The following is a 19,451-nucleotide window of genomic DNA, read 5'->3' on the forward strand; positions in this document are numbered from 1 at the left end:
AAATTCAATAGTTTACTGTTTTTACTGACTCCAAGCGAAGATCAATGATATCTGAAAAATTAAGCAATGTCGCCTTCATCGAAGTAAAGTCAAATGTACGACTCCAGCCAGAACTAACCACAATAACAAGCGACTAATAGGCTATTTCCGCGACTACTCACATTTGCCACATTTGCTCACATTTGCTCACATTTGAATGTCTCATATTTGGCTTACAATAACATATTAATTTTTATTTTGATATTATAGTTGGCGCATATGTAATGCCCGCCGTTTTTATTGAAGAACACAGCTGGTTAGGGTGCTTTTTTCACGAGTTTATCGATAAACATCGCGTTCGATTAAAAAATACTGAATATTGCTGGGGCGAATGGCAAAAAATCTTCACATTCATTATGAATAAGCCAAAATGATCATTCGGATTTTGTACTGAAATGAAGTCTACATTTGGGCCGAATGATGAAAATGGCGTCGAATGAGCGAAATGTGCTGTCGTGGAATTAGGCCATAATACTCTGCTTCGAGTTGAGACGCTGAGCACACATAATTGATCTACTTGCAGCAATTTCAAAAGATGGCTAATGTTTTTATAGAGTTCACTACTGCACGCATACTTTTAGCGAGTAATCCCCAAATGGTTTTCTAAAATATGCATATCTTAAATTTGTGGAATTGCTTGATAAAAGGAAAATTGTCCAACATTGTCTTTTGTCTACTTCGCTCAGGAGACAGGAACTGCACTCTTACATATGTATGTCCACAATTGTTGTGTCTTGTCACAGTTGCCCCTGTTAACCACTTGTTGTCTGCATCTGATTTCCTTTTTTTTTTTGTGTAGTTATGAAATATGGGGCGCACAGAGGCACTTGACTCTAATTGCGGCATATACTCGTATAAGGGATAAAAAAAAAAGGATCTGCACTTGACTTTTATGCAGTTTGCTGTTTAACTTTTTGACATTTATGCTGGTCTCTGTTAGTGAGTGTGTGAGTGTTTGTGTGTGGTTGGGGATTTGTTTCGTTGATTGGTTGGTTGGTTTTTGAAGCTACTTGAGTGGCCTTGCGCCTAAGCGTATGCAACAAAAAGCAGCAGCACTTGATGCTGCTACCTGGCGTTGCCTTGGCGAAACAAGCATCTTAACGAGCTGTGCTCATCATCAGCTTTTGCACATTGCTCAACGGCGGAGAAAACTTGCGGCAAACCACCCGGTTGCATGCCTCACATTCTGGCTTGGCTTGTGGCCTACACGACGCTTTTCGCAACATCGCGTTGTTGCCACAAGCATCTGCATCTTGAGCCTCTGTTGTTGCTGCGCAAATTGCATGCACATTCTCGTTAAGTGATGTTCAAGAAGTCTACATTTGGGCCGAATGATGAAAATGGCGTCGAATGAGCGAAATGTGCTGTCGTGGAATTAGGCCATAATACTCTGCTTCGAGTTGAGACGCTGAGCACACATAATTGATGACTCTGCCGCAGCAATTTCAAAAGATGGCTAATGTTTTTATAGAGTTCACTACTGCACGCATACTTTTAGCGAGTAATCCCCAAATTGGTTTTTCTAAAAATATGCATATCTTAAATTTGTGGAATTGCTTGATAAAAGGGAAAATTGTCCAACATTGTCTTTTGTCTACTTCGCTCAGGAGACAGGAACTGCACTCTTACATATGTATGTCCACAATTGTTGTGTCTTGTCACAGTTGCCACTGTTTCCACTGTTAACCACTTGTTGTCTGCATCTGATTTCCTTTTTTTTTTTGTGTAGTTATGAAATATGGGGCACACAGAGGCACTTGACTCTAATTGCGGCATATACTCGTATAAGGGATAAAAAAAGGACCTGCACTTGACTTTTATGCAGTTTGCTGTTTAACTTTTTGACATTTATGCTGGTCTTTGTTAGTGAGTGTGTGAGTGTTTGTGTGTGGTTGGGGATTTGTTTCGTTGATTGGTTGGTTGGTTTTTGAAGCTACTTGAGTGGCCTTGCGCCTAAGCGTATGCAACAAAAAGCAGCAGCACTTGATGCTGCTACCTGGCGTTGCCTTGGCGAAACAAGCATCTTAACGAGCTGTGCTCATCATCAGCTTTTGCACATTGCTCAACGGCGGAGAAAAACTTGCAGCCCGCAAACCACCCGGTTGCATGCCTCACATTCTGGCTTGGCTTGTGGCCTACACGACGCGCTTGTTGCAACCGCTTTTGCCACCGCTGTTGCCACAAGCATCTGCATCTTGAGCCTCTGTTGTTGCTGCGCAAATTGCATGCAATTTCGTGTGATGTTCAAGTGGCTGTTAAAAAGATGATGATCCAGCCATCACGTGTCTTAATGATGCTACAGTGTCGTCTTGAATGCAACAAGGCGACACTTAATTATGAAAAAGGCCGCATCAAGTGTCGTTTCACGGTGCATGTGGCACAGTGCATGTTGCACGTTGCGCATACGCCACATCTAACAGCAAATTTACGACTCTGGCTAATCCCGAGCGCTTAGCGCATTAAATCAGCTCCAAAATGGCCATAAAACTGCTCGTGTTCATGGCGAGCATTTCAAAAATTGACAATTTATTGCCAGAATGAGAAAAACAAGAAGTACGATACCAACAAATAAAAATATTATAAAAACAAGATAAACAAATAACCGTGATACAGAAGCATGGATATAAAACTAAAAATGAGAAGTTGTTAAATCTCCGAAAACTAAAAATAAATAAGTCCAAATTTGGATTGCTTTGTATTATGATTTCAAAAATAAATTAAATAATTAAAAAATTAAACAAAGAAAATTCTTGCAATATATAAATATAACAAAATTATGTACATTATATATAATAGTTTATGATTTGAAAACATATGAATCTTATTGTTAATATATTAGTCATAATATTTTTCTAATCGTAGTTATACTCATTGTTAAGAAACTGTTCCTGCATAAGTTCTAGTACAATCCTTAAAGGACGCTATTGTATTTTCATTAATTCCTAGGGAACTCTTTTTTATTTTTCTTTGATAAATATAATTTACACATTTGTATAAGTAATGTTGTATTTTCAATTTTCTGCGGACACTAACAAACATTATCTATAATAATATTAATAGACATCATTTTATTATTAAATATTTTCTACAATATTCATTCAGTTGTAAAAACTAAAAGTAAAGAATGCATATCATAACAATTGCATTATGACCACAGTTTTCGCCTTTCCCAGCGGCAAGAGGCCAGTTTGTTAGATTTATTTTCCATTTGATTTTGATTTTTGTTTGTTGTGGGAACTGCAACATGCAACGCACTCGTACAATGCAGCATGCTACATGCACTTTTACATATGGCCATTGTTATGATTTATGTGGCAGGAATATTTCAGGCGCGCTTCCTGCGAATGTTTTTTCTTTTATGCCGCACACTTTTGTGTTTGCTCTTAGTCCTGTGTAAAGTGCATTGTGGCGAATGATGGAAGGCGAATGGAAGTGGCAACGGGGACGTGGACGGGGACGGGGAGGGGAAACTGCTTAGCCCGGCCAAATTCAATTTCAATTTGCACCCCATCAAAAGACAAACAAAACGCGACAAAAGTCTTTGAACTTTTGCCATAAACATATTGCTTTTTGGCACTGTCGAAGTCTACAATTGTGGCCAAAGACAGGACGGCATGTGGAGCGACCTCTTGTTGTTGTTGTTGCTGTTGTTGTTGTTGTCAGCTGCAGTCGCGTCTGGTGCGTCAAGTAACATTTTGCCACCTCCTTTTGTAGGCAAATCTTTTCTTTTTATTTAGTGCCTGCCTGCTGCTAGGCGCCCCATTGTCGAAGTCCTGGCTGACAACTCTTGGCTGTAATTGAATTCCATGTTTTATGGCTCAACTATCGCTCGCACCAAGTCGAATCGAGATTCAGGTGGCTTCAAAAGAATTGTCGTTTTCTCATTCACTCATCAGTTGAACGAAAATCAACTGCTAAAGAGGCAATTGATGCCCCTGCCGCTTGCCTCTTGCCCCTAGTCGGGCAATTCATAAGCGGAAGAGGCAGTCAAACGTGTTTGCCAAATCCAAACTGCATTTGCACAGATTTCATTTAGCATGGATACCGCTGCACACATATGTATGGCAACATAGCAACACAACCGATCAGGAAATGCAAGCCATTGCATTGGGTCGGCTTACAGTGCTCATGCTGCCTCGTGTCACCTTTTTTGGGGGCAGGGTCATCAAGTGGCCATTTCTAATTTCCTGCCCAGCTGCAATCGCATTGTTGTCTCTGGCAATACGAAACTGAAACTCATCCACACTCACACACACTCACACACACACAATTTATGAAACGGTTTTGGGGGCCAGTTTTTAATGTGTTGGAGTTACGTGAGAGTTTTGAAGTGTGTTTTGTCCCTCTTTGACATTTCGATTAATTGAATTTGCAGTTCGAAGCTATCAGCTTAGGTTGTTGATGAACCACATGCAATGTTTCCAAATTTTACTTACTTTTTGATTGGGATGAAATAGTCAACTTCAATTTACGTAAAATATCTCTGGGTGCTGTAAACTGTAAAGTTTAAATACCCTTTTTGGTAAGCTTATACAACATTTTTACTCCTCAAACGCTTCACTGTTTTGGGACCATACATAAGTTATAACTGTTAAAAAAAGGTGTCTGGTTAAATTACGAACCGAGTCAATTTAAAATTTATTTGTTTTTGATATGAGCAGACCGCTTTCAAAATAATTTGTAACTGTTAATTGCGACCAGTGTGAAATACAGATTGACGTAAGTGATTACTTCTTAAATTAATGCAAGTAAATTTTAATTTGCATGCATTGAACTTAAAAATCAAAGGCTTAAATGAACTACAGCTTCTGATGAGGCCCAAGAGAATCGAATGAGAAAGTCAAACAATCCAAATTAATTGCACGCACAGAAAATATTGACTTCATCTTTTTTACGCTCTTTTAATTACAACGAAAAAAATAAACTCGTAATCAATCCGGCATCTTACTTGTAAATATATTGTTATTGATTGAAGAGAGGACAAACAAGTGTGTTAACTGAATTTAATTGACTTTTCACTTTAAAATAACAATAATGTGGATTTAAGAAGACACCAGAGAGAATAAATAGTTAAAAACTAAACTAATAAATTAAAGACATTTTAAAATAAGTATTTAAATGGAACTTTTCTTGTTCTGATATTTTTAAGAAAACAAGAATCAAATTTTTAACTTTTTGGGAGAATTTGTTTAAAGAACTTGAAAGTGCTGCTTGAAATTAAGCTAAAAGTAGGAACTAGATAGTTGGTTGAGATTTCGCACTCATACATTAGATACTTGCAACTTTTGCAACAATTGCCTGTGGCACCAACTAAAAAGCAATGCTGCCACTTGCTTTGCCTCGAGGGAAACCCCCACTTCTCCCTTCACTATCACACACACTATTGTCTCATTGTGTATGCGCTCTGCACATTAAGTGGCGACATGTGTTGCAAGTAGACAGACAAGAAAACTAGGAGACACAACAAGGCGCTGGAAAAATGACAGCCAAAACGAGACATCGAGTGGGAGAAGTGGGATAGTGAAGGGGGAGGTGGTGTCAGACTGTTAATAGAATCCAGCATCGAGTGAGATGCATTCTAATCTGCGGCTCTGACCCGCATAGGCCACAAAACATGGCCAAAATACAAACTGTAAGCCCAGTTGCCATTTCCTCTATCACATTAATCAAAATATGAAATGCCATTGCCATTTTGTCGACAAATGGCAATAACATCAACGTTTTCATGGACAACATTCCTACATCTTTTATTTAACTAAATATTTATTTCACAGAAATGGCTTTAGTCCAACATATTTTGACAGGAATAAATGGGCCCAAATCGTATAAATATGTGTAAATATTCATCTACTTTTAATACATCAGCATAAAGGAAAAGTCTGCGCAAACCTTTGCACATAATTTATTTATTAAACACTTGGGCAAAACAATTTGGCCATCGTTTGTGAGCTGAAAGTCACGTAGCGAATGCATAAAAATTCCGTAAAAGTCGCAATGGCACCCAAAAAACCGGAATGCCAGAAACTCGACATGCATTTATGCAAAACGAGAAACAAGAACGAATAACAAAAAAAAAAAATAATGCATCTATTGCAGTAATGTAGTCGACTAATAAATCCCCTGTTTCCACACTAGACAACATTTTCTATACTTTGCGCACAATGAATAAGATTTACACTCGTTCATATATTTTAATAAATATCCATTTTGGCTAATTATTTATTCTGAATTTGTATACATTCTTTTTAGAATGTTTTTTTTTCATATTAAAGAAAATAAAATTCTGTCCTGTTTGCAATTCACAATAGTTACACATGTTTCATTTTAGAACAAAACATGTGAGAACGCAAGAAGAAATAAATAAATTTCAGTTATATAGACAATATAAGATAGACTTTGTTTGAGTTAAAAATATAGATATTTATTGAAAATCGTTTGTACAAAATTAGCTCCATAGGTGATAGGAAACAAAATATGATGACTCTAAATAAATAACTCTTTCAAAATCGTTGAAGTTGAATGCCAAGTTTAAAAAGGTCACTCCTTGACTGAGCTTGGGATATCATACCCAATTGAGATACATTATCTGACTACAGGGTGTTAAAAGTTGAGCAACATTCAAGTGTTGTGCGTGTCTCACTAATTTGCGTCAGTCGTCAGAGTCGAGTCGAGTCGACGACAGCACGCACAACTTATAAAAATTTCAAGGCGAAATGGCAAGTGGAAGTGAAACAGTTGCATGTCCAGAATAGTTGGAATAGCAATTTGCCAGTTTGCATAATTCAAGAGGCTGAAACTGAGACCGATTACGTGGAGTATGGTCAAAATGGTGGAAATGGAAGCCAAAATAGAAAAGAACCACATTTTACTCAACTGTAAATCTAATTGCATTAGCACCGCAATTAAAACACATCTTCTTAGCCAACAAACGATACTCCTGCAAACCGCAAAAGGCGTGCAGAATATTGGCCAAGTGATTAGTTAAAATATGGCCAGTTCAATTTAATTCAATTCGATCTCAATTTCTGAGAAATTTTCGAAGCTGCGGCTTTTGTGGCGCACACAGGCATTGTGTGTGTGTGTAAATGTATTACTTTATGTAACTTACTTACTCGAATGTAAATATATTTTATTATTGTATGCAATATGATTTATTTGTGCTTATATTTACGTGTTTGTCTGGCTCAAGCCATAATTCAAGTTTCGAGCATTTGGTTAGCCACAAATTTTGTATGCCTTAGTGTGTATGTGTGTGTGGGAGTTGCTCACGGCAACTGTTCTCATGTGGGTCTTAATAATTTCCTTTCCAACAACAGCCAAAATCAATAGCTAATAGAATCATTAGAATTGCAAAACCAAGTCCCTTAGATGCGTTAATTGGCTTTAATAGTTATTAGCAAATAAATAATAATGTTGGATACTAGTGTATATACTTAAGTTAGATAAACTGATTAAAAGTGCTTGTGCAATTATTGCTTGAGTCGATACTGTTCAAAGTTAAGTGTAAATAAAAGCTCACTCAGGTAAAGTAATGTTTACTGCACATATTCTGTGTTACGATTGCCATATTTGTCTTCTTTGAATAATAATATTTTTCAATTACTTATCTTCACTATCACAATCACTCTCTCAGATGAATTTTATGTGTTGCATAAGAAAACGTGTTTAATTCAACAATTGCTAGGCATTCAATATTGCTAATGTAATTAAGATAATTCTATAACTCCATTTAGAATGAAAGTTCGACTGCGTACATGTATTTGAAAATTCTTTATATTTATGAATCCTTAAAATAATAGTGACTGCAAAATAAACATGGATTTTATTTAATGAAACTTGTTGAAATTATATTTGTATATGTGGGAAGCAATTTGGGTAGATATGTATAACAGTAGTTTGCAGAAAAAATTTATAATAATAAAATTTAAAAAAGCTTAAAAGTTTACAATCTGCGTTCTAACACATGCCAATACAACTGTATTTTTTTTTAAATAACTTTTCTGTCTGTTAGGACCATTCATTATTGCATCTAGCTAATATCGTTCTAGGTTCTAGCCAGAGAACTGCAACGGGTAAGAGATGTTCGATCAGACTCGAACATTGACTCGTACTCGTTGTGATTTTTTCACTTTGTTCAAGCGATCGGAGCGGATCGTTCGAACTGAGCGTTTGATTCGAACGGTCAGTTCGAATCAAATCGTCCGCAATCATGCTGATCGTTTGTGAGCGTTCGTTTCGATCCAATCACGTTCGAGTAGCAATGATCAAATTTTTGAGCGTTTGTGAGCGTTCGTTTCGATCGAGTCACGAGTCATGATCGAACTTGCTGGTTGATTTGATTTGATTCATACCCGTTTTGTTCAAACGATCGGATCAATCATCGAGTCATACTCGAGTTGACTCGTTCAGAAAATGTGCGAGGCAGAGCGCGCACGTGGCAGCGTTTGCGCTTGCAATGATATGTATTTATGCGCGTAAATATGTACATATATAAATGCAATAGTATTTATGCTTAAGACGTTTATTGTAAAATTTATTACGGGCTGCGTATACATACGTACATACATATGCGTATACATACATAAATGCAATTACACATGCCCATAATAAAATAATACTATTTTAATTTTTTTAAAGACTGGAAAAACTATCAAACTTTAAATTATTTAAAATAAATTATACTTTTATAATATTAATTAATTTAATTTTTTCATTCTACTTTTAATTTAAAATTTAAATTTTTAGCAGACATTTTTCATCATTTTATTTTATATTTTATAAACTATTCTAAGTTGACATTGAATAAATAAAAAAATATTTAAGATAAAATAATTAATAATAAATAAATAAATTATAAATAATAGTTTTAATAAAATGGTTGTACATAATTGCGTTCATATAAATATGCATTTACATAAATATAATATAATTACATAAATATAAATGTATGTACATATATGCGCACATTTACTTAGAAGAAGAAGCAAGAAAAAAAATACAAAATCAACAGTGTCGTTTTCGATCATACTCGAACAATCACAATCAAATCAAATCAGTCAGCAAGTTCGATCATGACTCGTGACTCGATCGAAACGAACGCTCACAAACGCTCAAAAATCATTTCGTTCATTGCTACTCGAACGTGATTGGATCGAAACGAACGCTCACAAACAATCACAATCAAATCAGATCGTATGACTCGAACGCCACTCGACCCGAATTGTTCGAAAGCAAAAAAAATCATACCCGCGACTCGATCGTAAACAAAGAGACCCGTGACTCGATCGAGCCCGTTGCGACCGAGTCTCTGAGTTGATTTGATCGAACTTGTCGCTCTGGTGCTCAATCATACTCGAACATACCCGTTGCAGTTCTCTGGTTCTAGCACACTCACAGCGGAAACAAACGGGGCGTATGCGTAATGCGTACATGGTAAATTCAATTCTTGGCGTTTGTGGTTAATGTAATGTGGTTGACTCCAACTGGGCAGTGGAAGTAAAAGAGTCCCAAATGCGGAGAGGGGGGTGGTAGCAAGAGTCGTCGTGTGTGGCGTCTGTTGATGTGCTGTAAATTGAAAACAGTCAGCCAGGCAGTTGGATGGCACATACACGCTCTTATAAAGAGTTGCATGTTGGTTCAAAGCAAACGATCTCTGCAGCTGCTTTGTGTGCTGACTGCTTTATTTGTGTGCGGGTTTGTACAACAAATTAACTGCGGTAAGTTCTAAAGCTGCTGCTCCCAATGCCAATGCCAGCCAGTCAAATACTCGTAGAATGGCAGACAGGGAAGAAATGAAGAGAGACGATGGCGACGTTGTTAGCTGCAAGTGATGAACTGAGTTTTGCGGTCTATTTTGGTACCAGAAATGCTATCGTTCTGTTGGGTTAAATGGTTTGTCTGTTTCGGAACATTAATTTTGTTGCCAGTTGAAGCACCATGCAGTCACAAAATGTGTTCATGTGAATAGATCCAGTATGTGTATGTGTTTGTGTATTTTCAACTAAAATTAAAAGACCGAAAGTCATTTTAATAGCACATGTGGAAATCATTTTACTTGATTTACTAATTTTAATAGACTTGCCAAGCGCTTTGCAACAAATTAATTAAATACTTTTCATATCAAATAATTTAATTGAATTAGAATTTGAAGAAGCTTTTGATTAAGCATTCTTATAAAATGTTATTTATAAATACAGATAGTTCATGCAGTCTTTAGACTTTTTCTTTTGCTTTTTGTAGTTAAATGACCGTTACATTGTATAATCATCTTATCTCTGATATTTGGCTTTTTTTAATATTGAAAATAATAATCTATTATTACTGTTTTCTGGGATACACCCGACAATCTTATGTCAAAATACATACTTATTTAATATTCTGCACTATATTTCTTCTAGTCGATTTGACATTTAATGCCAGCACTTATATCTAACAAATTTTTAAGTGTTGTCAAGCACTACAAATGCAAAATCGTGTTTCGTCCTTGGCAGCGCACGTACTTCAAAAATGTTCCATTGAACTACAAGTATAGTTATAAAATCAAAGCGAAGCTGCAAAATCTGCAGTTGCAAGGTGCCACATGGCAAACACGTATTGCATTGATGTTGCACTTCCCTTGCCCCTGCCCCTGCCACTGCCACTGCCACCGACCCCGCTCTGTTTCGACTGGCAACTGACCACGTCTTTTATGGTCATCTTGGATGCCATTCGAAGCATGCATATTTCATGATGGGGTGAAAACTTGTTTCGAAACGAGACCATTTTAAAGTTGCAGTTTAGTTGTCAATTGAAGTGCTTAAATGTTTATTTCGTCTGTAATAGACAAAATATACCTATGTCTCGATTATCAAGACAGAGTTGTTCCATTTCGAGCTCGAACTATCGTCTCCTTCCGGCCACTCAGTCGCGGACATTTGCGTGCTTTTTGTTAATTTGATTGCCAACTCTTGATAAAAGCACCTCAAACACCTAAACCCTCCTGTGCACCTATGTGTGTGTGGGGGAAGAGGGAGAAAGGCATGCCTCGGCGCATAATTGAACAATAAATTAAATAAAAGTGGTCAGGAGGTTAAAATAGCACAGCCCCAAAAATGGAATCGCATTCGAGCCAGCGGCCATTTTTAGTTGCAATTTCGATTTGTGGGCCAATTGAATTGTTCCCTCGGATCCCACTGTTTTCTGTAGGGTTCACATCAATAATACACGCCTGAATAAGTTTGCCGAAAGAGAACAATTGATTGAGAATAGATATTAAAATAATGAAATCCACGAAACTACCAGATAATACGTTCAGTGAATAACATTGAATGCACACTATTGTAGCATACAAATTCATAATTCTCGTTTACTTATTAATTTAATTAATGCATTAATATATTCAATTCACAGCTGCGCATTAAATTTGGTGACATTTTCATAAAATCTTTACTACTCGACTCCACAAGAAAAAAATTGTTTGCATTTCTCATTTTCAAATAAAAACGTATTTTCAGAATATATTCATCTTCATATACTACAGAATTTAATAATTAATCATTTGATTTATATTTATATTAAACGAAATTACAAATATTTATTAAATATTTATATAACATAATAATTTAAACAATCTGACAAGTGAATCAAAATATATCTCTCAGTTAATGTAAATTGTTTTCCTAAAATGTGATAAATGTGAATAATTAATCACTAAAATTTTAATAACTATCTATTCATTTATAATTTATTTATTTAAAACATAACTTAACTGTTGTAATTGGCTTTTAATTTATGACCTAAATGAATTTGTGGTAATTATTCGATGACAATTTTAGAAGTTACACGAAGTTGTCAAGATAGCTTTTGTATGATGGATATCATAAATTCACTTTATTTTTTTTAACTGAATAAATTTTTAAATCTCACAAATTTCGGACACTCTAAAAAGTTGGCATAGCTTCAACGTTGGAAAATTAACTTTGATGTTTTAATACCCTCTAATCATTGAAAATGCTTAAGAAAGGTTGTTATAACGTTATTAAAGTATATGTTTTAGGCACAATATGACTTATGTTTTATAAGGAACATATTTAACAAAGTTCGTCTCCCTATATCAGATACATCATTTAATATCAATATTCTTTAGTAAAAAACATTTCTTCATTCTAATTGTTTTTAAATTATTTCTTTGAAGGTCCTTTGCTCAAAAAATTCTACCCTACAAGCAGTTCGTGTGATTGACATAAGAAGTAAGCAAAGCTTTCTATAGTGTTGAACAGAGTATACTTCAGTCGAGTTCTGTCAGCTGCTGCAATCATTTATTTGTTGGACCAGTCATTTTACGGTCTGGCAGTCAATTGCCAGAACAAAATACCCTGAAGAAGGCCCTTGAAGTTGGAGTATTAGTATTTGTGTATGTGAGTATGCATTGAATTTACTTTCAATAGGGCTGAATTCGGAACAATATTCAGTATTTGAATAGTTATGTTGATGGGACCGAGAAATGGATGACAGTCGAGTGATAAAATCAAGTACGTAAAAGCAAATCAACTGAGAGTATGTGCAAATTTCTAGTATTTCTGGCAACAGCTGTGAACAAACTAGGCGACCAATCGCCGTATTTACAAATTGCGGTTGGAGCTGGAGGCGGTTTTGTTACAGGATTTGTTTTGCTAAAGGCTTGTAAAATTTTGGCCATTGTCGTCGGTGGCTCCATTTTAACCATCGAGCTGGCATTGCAGAGTGAGATCATCACCATTGAATGGGGAGGCCTAATCCGGCGATTCGAAATGGAGGAAGGGGCGGAGACGACACCACCTACACCATGGCAAGGTCCTGGAACTCGGGCTCTTCCTTTCGTGAATGATCCATATAGAAAGTTGAAGAAATCTTTAATCAATAGCGCTCGCTTCTCTGTAGCATTTCTTGGTGGATTCTTGCTGGGCATGGGCTTTTCATAAAGCAAATAATTAATTATATTATATATACATACAAGTACATTTGTACGTTGTGTACTACAACACAATCGTTTAGAAATTTAATAGAAATGTACTCTCTCGCACTCTCCTTTGCATTTTGATTTTCTAAAAGTTTCGAGGCAAAACTTGAAAGTTGTTACAACATTTTTATGCGCTTTTAAACATTTCAATTTTCCACCCACATAAATTTATGCATAAGCAAAGTTTTTCATATTCAAGGATAGACTGGGGATCCTGTGGCAGCACAAGGCACACTGTGTGCCACCGGTTTTGGCATGCGTTTAAGTGTCACATTTATCGTCATCATTTGAACGAAACAAAATGCAAATATGCAAACATCAACTAAGACCCAAAGCCAAAAACAATGTTCAGCTATTGCAAATCTGTTTGTCCAAACTTGCATATACATAAACATATGTACATACATACAAAGTCGGCAGCTCTGTCTTTAAAAATTTAGTTTATTGAAGTTCTCTGTAAGAATCAAGAAATGCTTTAGAAATATTGAACATAAATATAAATATCAAATTATTAGGCACCAAAGACTTTAAGTTTTATTGTGACATCTTTTTAATTTCCCCCATTTTATAATAACATTCACATAGAGAGTAAATCTTTTGTAAAATTCTGACGATCTGTTTGAAGTACTTATTAGTATACATCTCTAGGCTGTGCAATGTTACTTGTTTCAGAATAAAATATAATGGATAACTACATTTATCTCACCCTCTATCACCTGCATTTAAAATTCTTGTTACTGCACTCACAACATTATATTTATTATTTAAATTAAAGTACTTTTGCGCTTAAATAGTTTTATTTTCTGCTTTTAGTCACCGCCGCGGGTCACTCTTGTGGTGAATGGTCGGGCTGGTCGGTTGGTTAAGTCTTGTATTATTTCGCTTTTAGCTTCCTTTATTGCTGGAAGCTTTCTTTCATGTTTACAACAAAAGCGGCAACAGAAATTGAAGAGGCAGAGATTGAGGTAGAGCTCCGACTGAAGTGAACTGTGTGCTGCGAAACTGATGCGGTAGGAGAGGATGTCGGAGCATACTGAGAGAGGAAAGGATTCACGTGCGATTTCAGAATTTTAGCTCGAACTGCAGACAAGCATGAGAATTTAATGAGCAGCGTTGGGTAATGCATCTGCAGTTGGAGTTGTTTTAATCGAGTTATTGGCATCGCGTATTTATTGACAATGCCTCTATGCAATTGAGTATCACGTTGAATATAGTTAATATACTTACATACGTATGAATGTATGCAATACACTATTCGTTTTAGTTTTCATGTAATACGCAGACAATTTTATAAAAACAAATACGAATTGAACCGAAAATCATTTCGCAATTATTTTCATTTTCAATTTGTGGTTTGGTTCAAATTTAGTTTTGGTCAAAACTGCCCCAACATATTACACAGTTGTTTGAAGTTTAAAGTTTTGATTTGGTTTGCCTTTGGTTTGCTTTATTCTACAAACAATTATCGGCATTTATTGTTTGGTTATTGAAATTTGCTTTTGCATTGTAAATATTCGGTTTACATAAGATATTGATGGAGCTTACATAATTGCGGTTAATTTTGGCCTATTATTCTGTATGTTAATTTAAGCGGCAAATAATAGATATCATATAGATAATAGATGCGAACAAAACAAATCCAAAGGCTAACTGCAAATTGTATAAATTGACTTCAAACGCGAAGAATTTATTTTATGTTTAAAATAAATAAAACCAAATAAATTTTATATTACAAAAATACACATATTACTTATCGTAACTATAGCTACTAAAATTAAATTAAAATTGTGTAAGTGATTAAACTAATAAAGTCTATACCAATAGTACCCTCCACAAACTTTACTTTTATAACTAAGAAATGTATATTTTTTGCCTGTATAGTTTCCAAAAATTATAAGTTTCCAGTAATGATGTTAAATTTACATAGCATATGTAGTGGAAAGATTGACTTAAAGCTAATTAACACTTTTTCCATTCAATGTTCAACCCAGTAAGCTAATCACAGAGCAAACTCTTATTGTCTTTGTCTCTGACCCTCTCCGTATTTGCTTAAACAAGTTCTATTAATTCGATCTGGCCAAAAGCTAATTGGACCTTGGGTATTTGCATAATAAAAATGTCGAAATTGAATTGGCTTGAAAATAGCCGTTGCTTGTGGCTTTTCTAGTTGACTGGAAAATTTATTTTGATTGACCACAATAGAAAATATTTTGTACAGACAAATGCATTACTCATTTGACGAGTGGAGCAGATAATGCATTTCTAGTGTTCTTCTGTTTGGCAAGTTTCGGTTTTAAATTGAATTTTCTTACTCAGACAGAAAAACAAACAGACAGACTTGACAATTTGATATTTATTTCGGGGTTTCCACAAAGTTCTCACCCTCTATTTACATATACTCGCACTTTTTTAAATTTGTTTCAAATGGTTTATCGCAATAGTTGTCTATATTTGACAGTATTTTGAAATGAGATTTACAGTCTCTCAAGGCAAACACATTAAAACATTTGACTTTAATATATATATTAATTATAAAGCTATATAATATTTGTTATCAATATTCACATTCTCTATATATATCATCTAAATCAGTGGTGTCCAAAGTAGGCTAAAAAATACTGTTTCCTATCACATGTGCTTGGTAATGTCCAAATGTCGGATAAAGTAGGCTAAAAAATACTGTTTCCTATCACATGTGCTTGGTAAAAGTATTTTTTAGCCTACTTTATCCGACATTTGGACAACACTGATCTAAATAATAACAATATTCATAGTTTCCTCCTTATGACGTAATAGTTGAATTTTAGTATTAATACTTTCACAATTTTATAAAAATACCACGCAAATTATATAAATTAGAATTGTAGATTATAATGATGAGAATTTGATAGTATTATATATCATTAAAATACTGTTACGACATTTAGATTTTTATTTGTATCGCTTGATCAAGAATTGGTCGGAATAACTATTTTATTATAAAGAGATGTTTTATCAAGCAATTATCGGCGTAGTCTGTAACGTTTCACTTTATAAGCCTTCGAATTCGGTTTCCTAACGTACACTACTTATATAACAAAGCGTAATTTCAATAAAATTTATAACAATTACATTTTATTCTTGTAGCGCTGGGATAATTCAATAAATCAAATTAAATATTTATATTAAATTGTTGACTAATTCTGAAGTTTTATCTTATCAGAGTAATAAATTTCGTTAGCTCTGAATGAAAAACTCGTTTTGTAAAAGGAATAGTACTTACGATACAGACAATAACAGCAAACAGAATAGCAACGAGAATCATATTGATTGGTAAATTGATTCAAAATTATTGTTATGACAACGGATTTTGGGAGAGAAATGAAGCGACCAAGCTTATGAATTTAATGAACTTATTTAAATTAAAATTGTTTGGCTGCGATTATATCGGAGATTAAAGCGTTTCCATCAGATAGTTTTAAAGCTTGCCCTGCGGCTAAATTAACTTTGGGGCACGGCATGCCGGGCGGATGTAATTTCTAGCTCAAATTGCCAGCACATGTTTGACTGGCTAAGGGCTTGCCCATAAATCTAACCAAGTGGGCGTCAACTGGGCCGATATCGTGCTGCCTGTTTGCCAGACTTTCTGTCTGTCTGTCTGTCTGTCTGTCTGGCTGGCTGTCTGTCTGTCTGTCTGTCTGTCTGTCTGTCTGTCTGTCTGGTGGGCATTACGTGTAAATAGTTACGTAAAATTATTTCCGGAGTCAGTTACTAATATCATTTTCTTTGAATTTATTTTGAAAAGACTTGCAAGGAAGTTGCATTCAACTTTTCTAGTTCAAGCCTTAAATGTTTAACTTTGTTCTTAATGTTAAGGTGTACTTATTTAGTTAAAATTCCTGCATTTAATGACATTGTTAAAAAGTATCTTATGCAACAAACTCCTGTGGTCTGTAGCCTTATTACAAAATGAATGCAAGACAATAGCATATTCAATTAATAATTTTCCAGTAGAGAGCCATTAGTCTAAAAGATGTGGCATAATTATATTAACAAATAATCTTTATAATTGTATTTCAATTATCAACTTACCTTTAATCAGTTATTTTATTCAGGGAACCATTTGCTTCCGGTATCTGAAACGGTACATTCCTGTACAACAAATCAATTTTGAAAAATTATAAAATGGTAAAGTGATTTTTTTTTTTATAAATTTAAATTTAAACACAAGGAGGACCCCTTGCAAAAAATTAAGTGCACAATTAACTAAGATCAAAGTGACATTCCGTCTAAAATTCGGTATAGCTTTGACAAAAAAAGAAGTTTCCGAGACCCTACCGGTACAAAAGAATTTATTTTTGTTATGTACTAATAATGAAACGGTCGGTTTTAGTAAACGGTTCCAGTACCGGCTCCGGTACTTTCGTTGCTTTATGTTTTCTTCTCTATGGTCTCTGCACTGGGCATATCCCAATCACAATGGAACAAGTTTGTCCTCAATGTTCAGAATGGGTTCGAGTTATCGCACATTTTCACGGCTGCCAACGCACAAATTGTCGTCATAAATGCTAATTGAATTAAAATGCTAATAGGCGTGAAATATGATAACACTCAGAAATATACATACAGAAAAAACAAGGTAAGAGTAAAGGGTGTGTGCGTGTTGGGGACAGGTGGCAAGTGGCAGTTTGCAACTAAAAGAAAAAAGTGTAACAGCTGGCGTTGTCTGATCCCAGCCCCACCCACTATTGAAAGCTGGTTTGAGGGTATTCCCAAAGTTGCCGCTTGCTTGAATTTCAGAATAATACTCGAAATAATTAAAATGAAAATGTGAAATGGGCAGAAACCTCGCTCACAGTTAACGGAACCAGCTGCTCAAAAAAGACAAACAGACAAACGAAGAACAGGAATAGATGGATAAAGCATAAAAGGGGGAAAACGAGATACACTAGCGTGAAGATGGTCCACACTTGACTCGCTGCCTGAGCTTGGAATTTGCCTTTTGGCGTCATCTAATTAAAAGGGATAAGAGCTGGGACGGTGCCCAGACAGGTGTGAAAGCAAAATACACAGAAAAGGGGAAAAGCCATAATTACTAATTGCTGTGATTATGGGGCAAATCGCTGAGTTGGAAATAGAGAAATTCTGCTGCTCAGGGGGGCTGTTAAAAATAGTTGTGAAAGCTTATTCACAAATAATTATCATTATCATTATCATTATCATTATCATTATCATTATCATTATCATTATCATTATCATTATCATTATCATTATCATTATCATTATCATTATCATTATCATTATCATTATCATTATCATTATCATTATCATTATCATTATCATTATCATTATCATTATCATTATCATTATCATTATCATTATCATTATCATTATCATTATCATTATCATTATCATTATCATTATCATTATCATTATCATTATCATTATCATTATCATTATCATTATCATTATCATTATCATTATCATTATCATTATCATTATCATTATCATTATCATTATCATTATCATTATCATTATCATTATCATTATCATTATCATGATCATTATCATTATCATTATCATTATCATTATCATTATCATTATCATTGTCATCACCTTTCTTATAAAACAACTTTCGTCACAGTTGTAAACTCTCTCGGAGTCCACAAAAATACAGCACTCTACGGCATTAAGGGGCACCAGTACAAGTGGCAGCACTAACAGTCACAGTGGGGGATGCAGTATAATTCTTAGGCAGGACACGCACCCAAATTAACTGAGATCCTTGTCGCTGTCTAAAGTGACCGAAACATTGAGATGATGAAATGCCCTCTAAAGGTTGGGACGCAATTTACCCACACGATCCACTCACACTTGTTGCCTATTAATTGTTATTAATATTTTACCATGTGTCCTTTACCTTCTATAGGAGCTGTTACGCCTGCCTGCTGTTCGTCCTCCTGCGACAAGATAATGCTTAATTTGCCGTTTAATTATGCATAGAACATTTCTGTGGCCACTTGCCAGTGGCTTTCAAGTCTAATTACTCTTGTTTGTTATCGGGCATTGCAGTCCTTTAAAACGGCTTAACCAAGGTCGTTTCGGGGCTCTCACATCTTTTTCGACTCACTTTTTGCCTTTTTAGAATTCTTTGTCCTTTTTACAACCAGAATGACATTTTAGCATAGGCAACAACTTAACTTGGGTCACATACCTAAAATTGTAACACCCCCAACCAGATACCAAACACCCACACATTCTGTTTACACATATGTAGGAGGATATTACAAATGGAGGAGTTGCGTGTTAGCATCCAAACACGTTCCAAACACATAAACAGCTTTTAGTACTGTGTTTATTTTTTTTCCTGACCAAGTTAAGGGAGATGGCCCATAAATTTCGAATTTTCTGCACAAGGGTTCAAATTGGTTTGTGTTAATAGTATTCACTATGGGTT

General features: G+C 35.2%; 1 protein-coding gene across 1 annotated transcript; it reads left to right on the top strand.

Moving 5' to 3' along the window:
* Positions 1 to 12,496: 12,496 nt before the first annotated feature.
* LOC117781162 lies at positions 12,497 to 13,080 on the top strand. The gene is made up of 2 exons (XM_034617902.1): positions 12,497 to 12,548; positions 12,607 to 13,080. Exons 1-2 carry the CDS (start codon positions 12,521 to 12,523, stop codon positions 12,975 to 12,977), a joined length of 399 nt encoding a protein of 132 aa, XP_034473793.1. The 5' UTR covers positions 12,497 to 12,520; the 3' UTR covers positions 12,978 to 13,080.
* The last annotated feature ends 6,371 nt before the right edge of the window (positions 13,081 to 19,451 follow it).

Source organism: Drosophila innubila (assembly GCF_004354385.1).
Source record: "Drosophila innubila isolate TH190305 chromosome 2L unlocalized genomic scaffold, UK_Dinn_1.0 4_B_2L, whole genome shotgun sequence".
NCBI classification, from domain to species: domain Eukaryota; kingdom Metazoa; phylum Arthropoda; class Insecta; order Diptera; family Drosophilidae; genus Drosophila; species Drosophila innubila.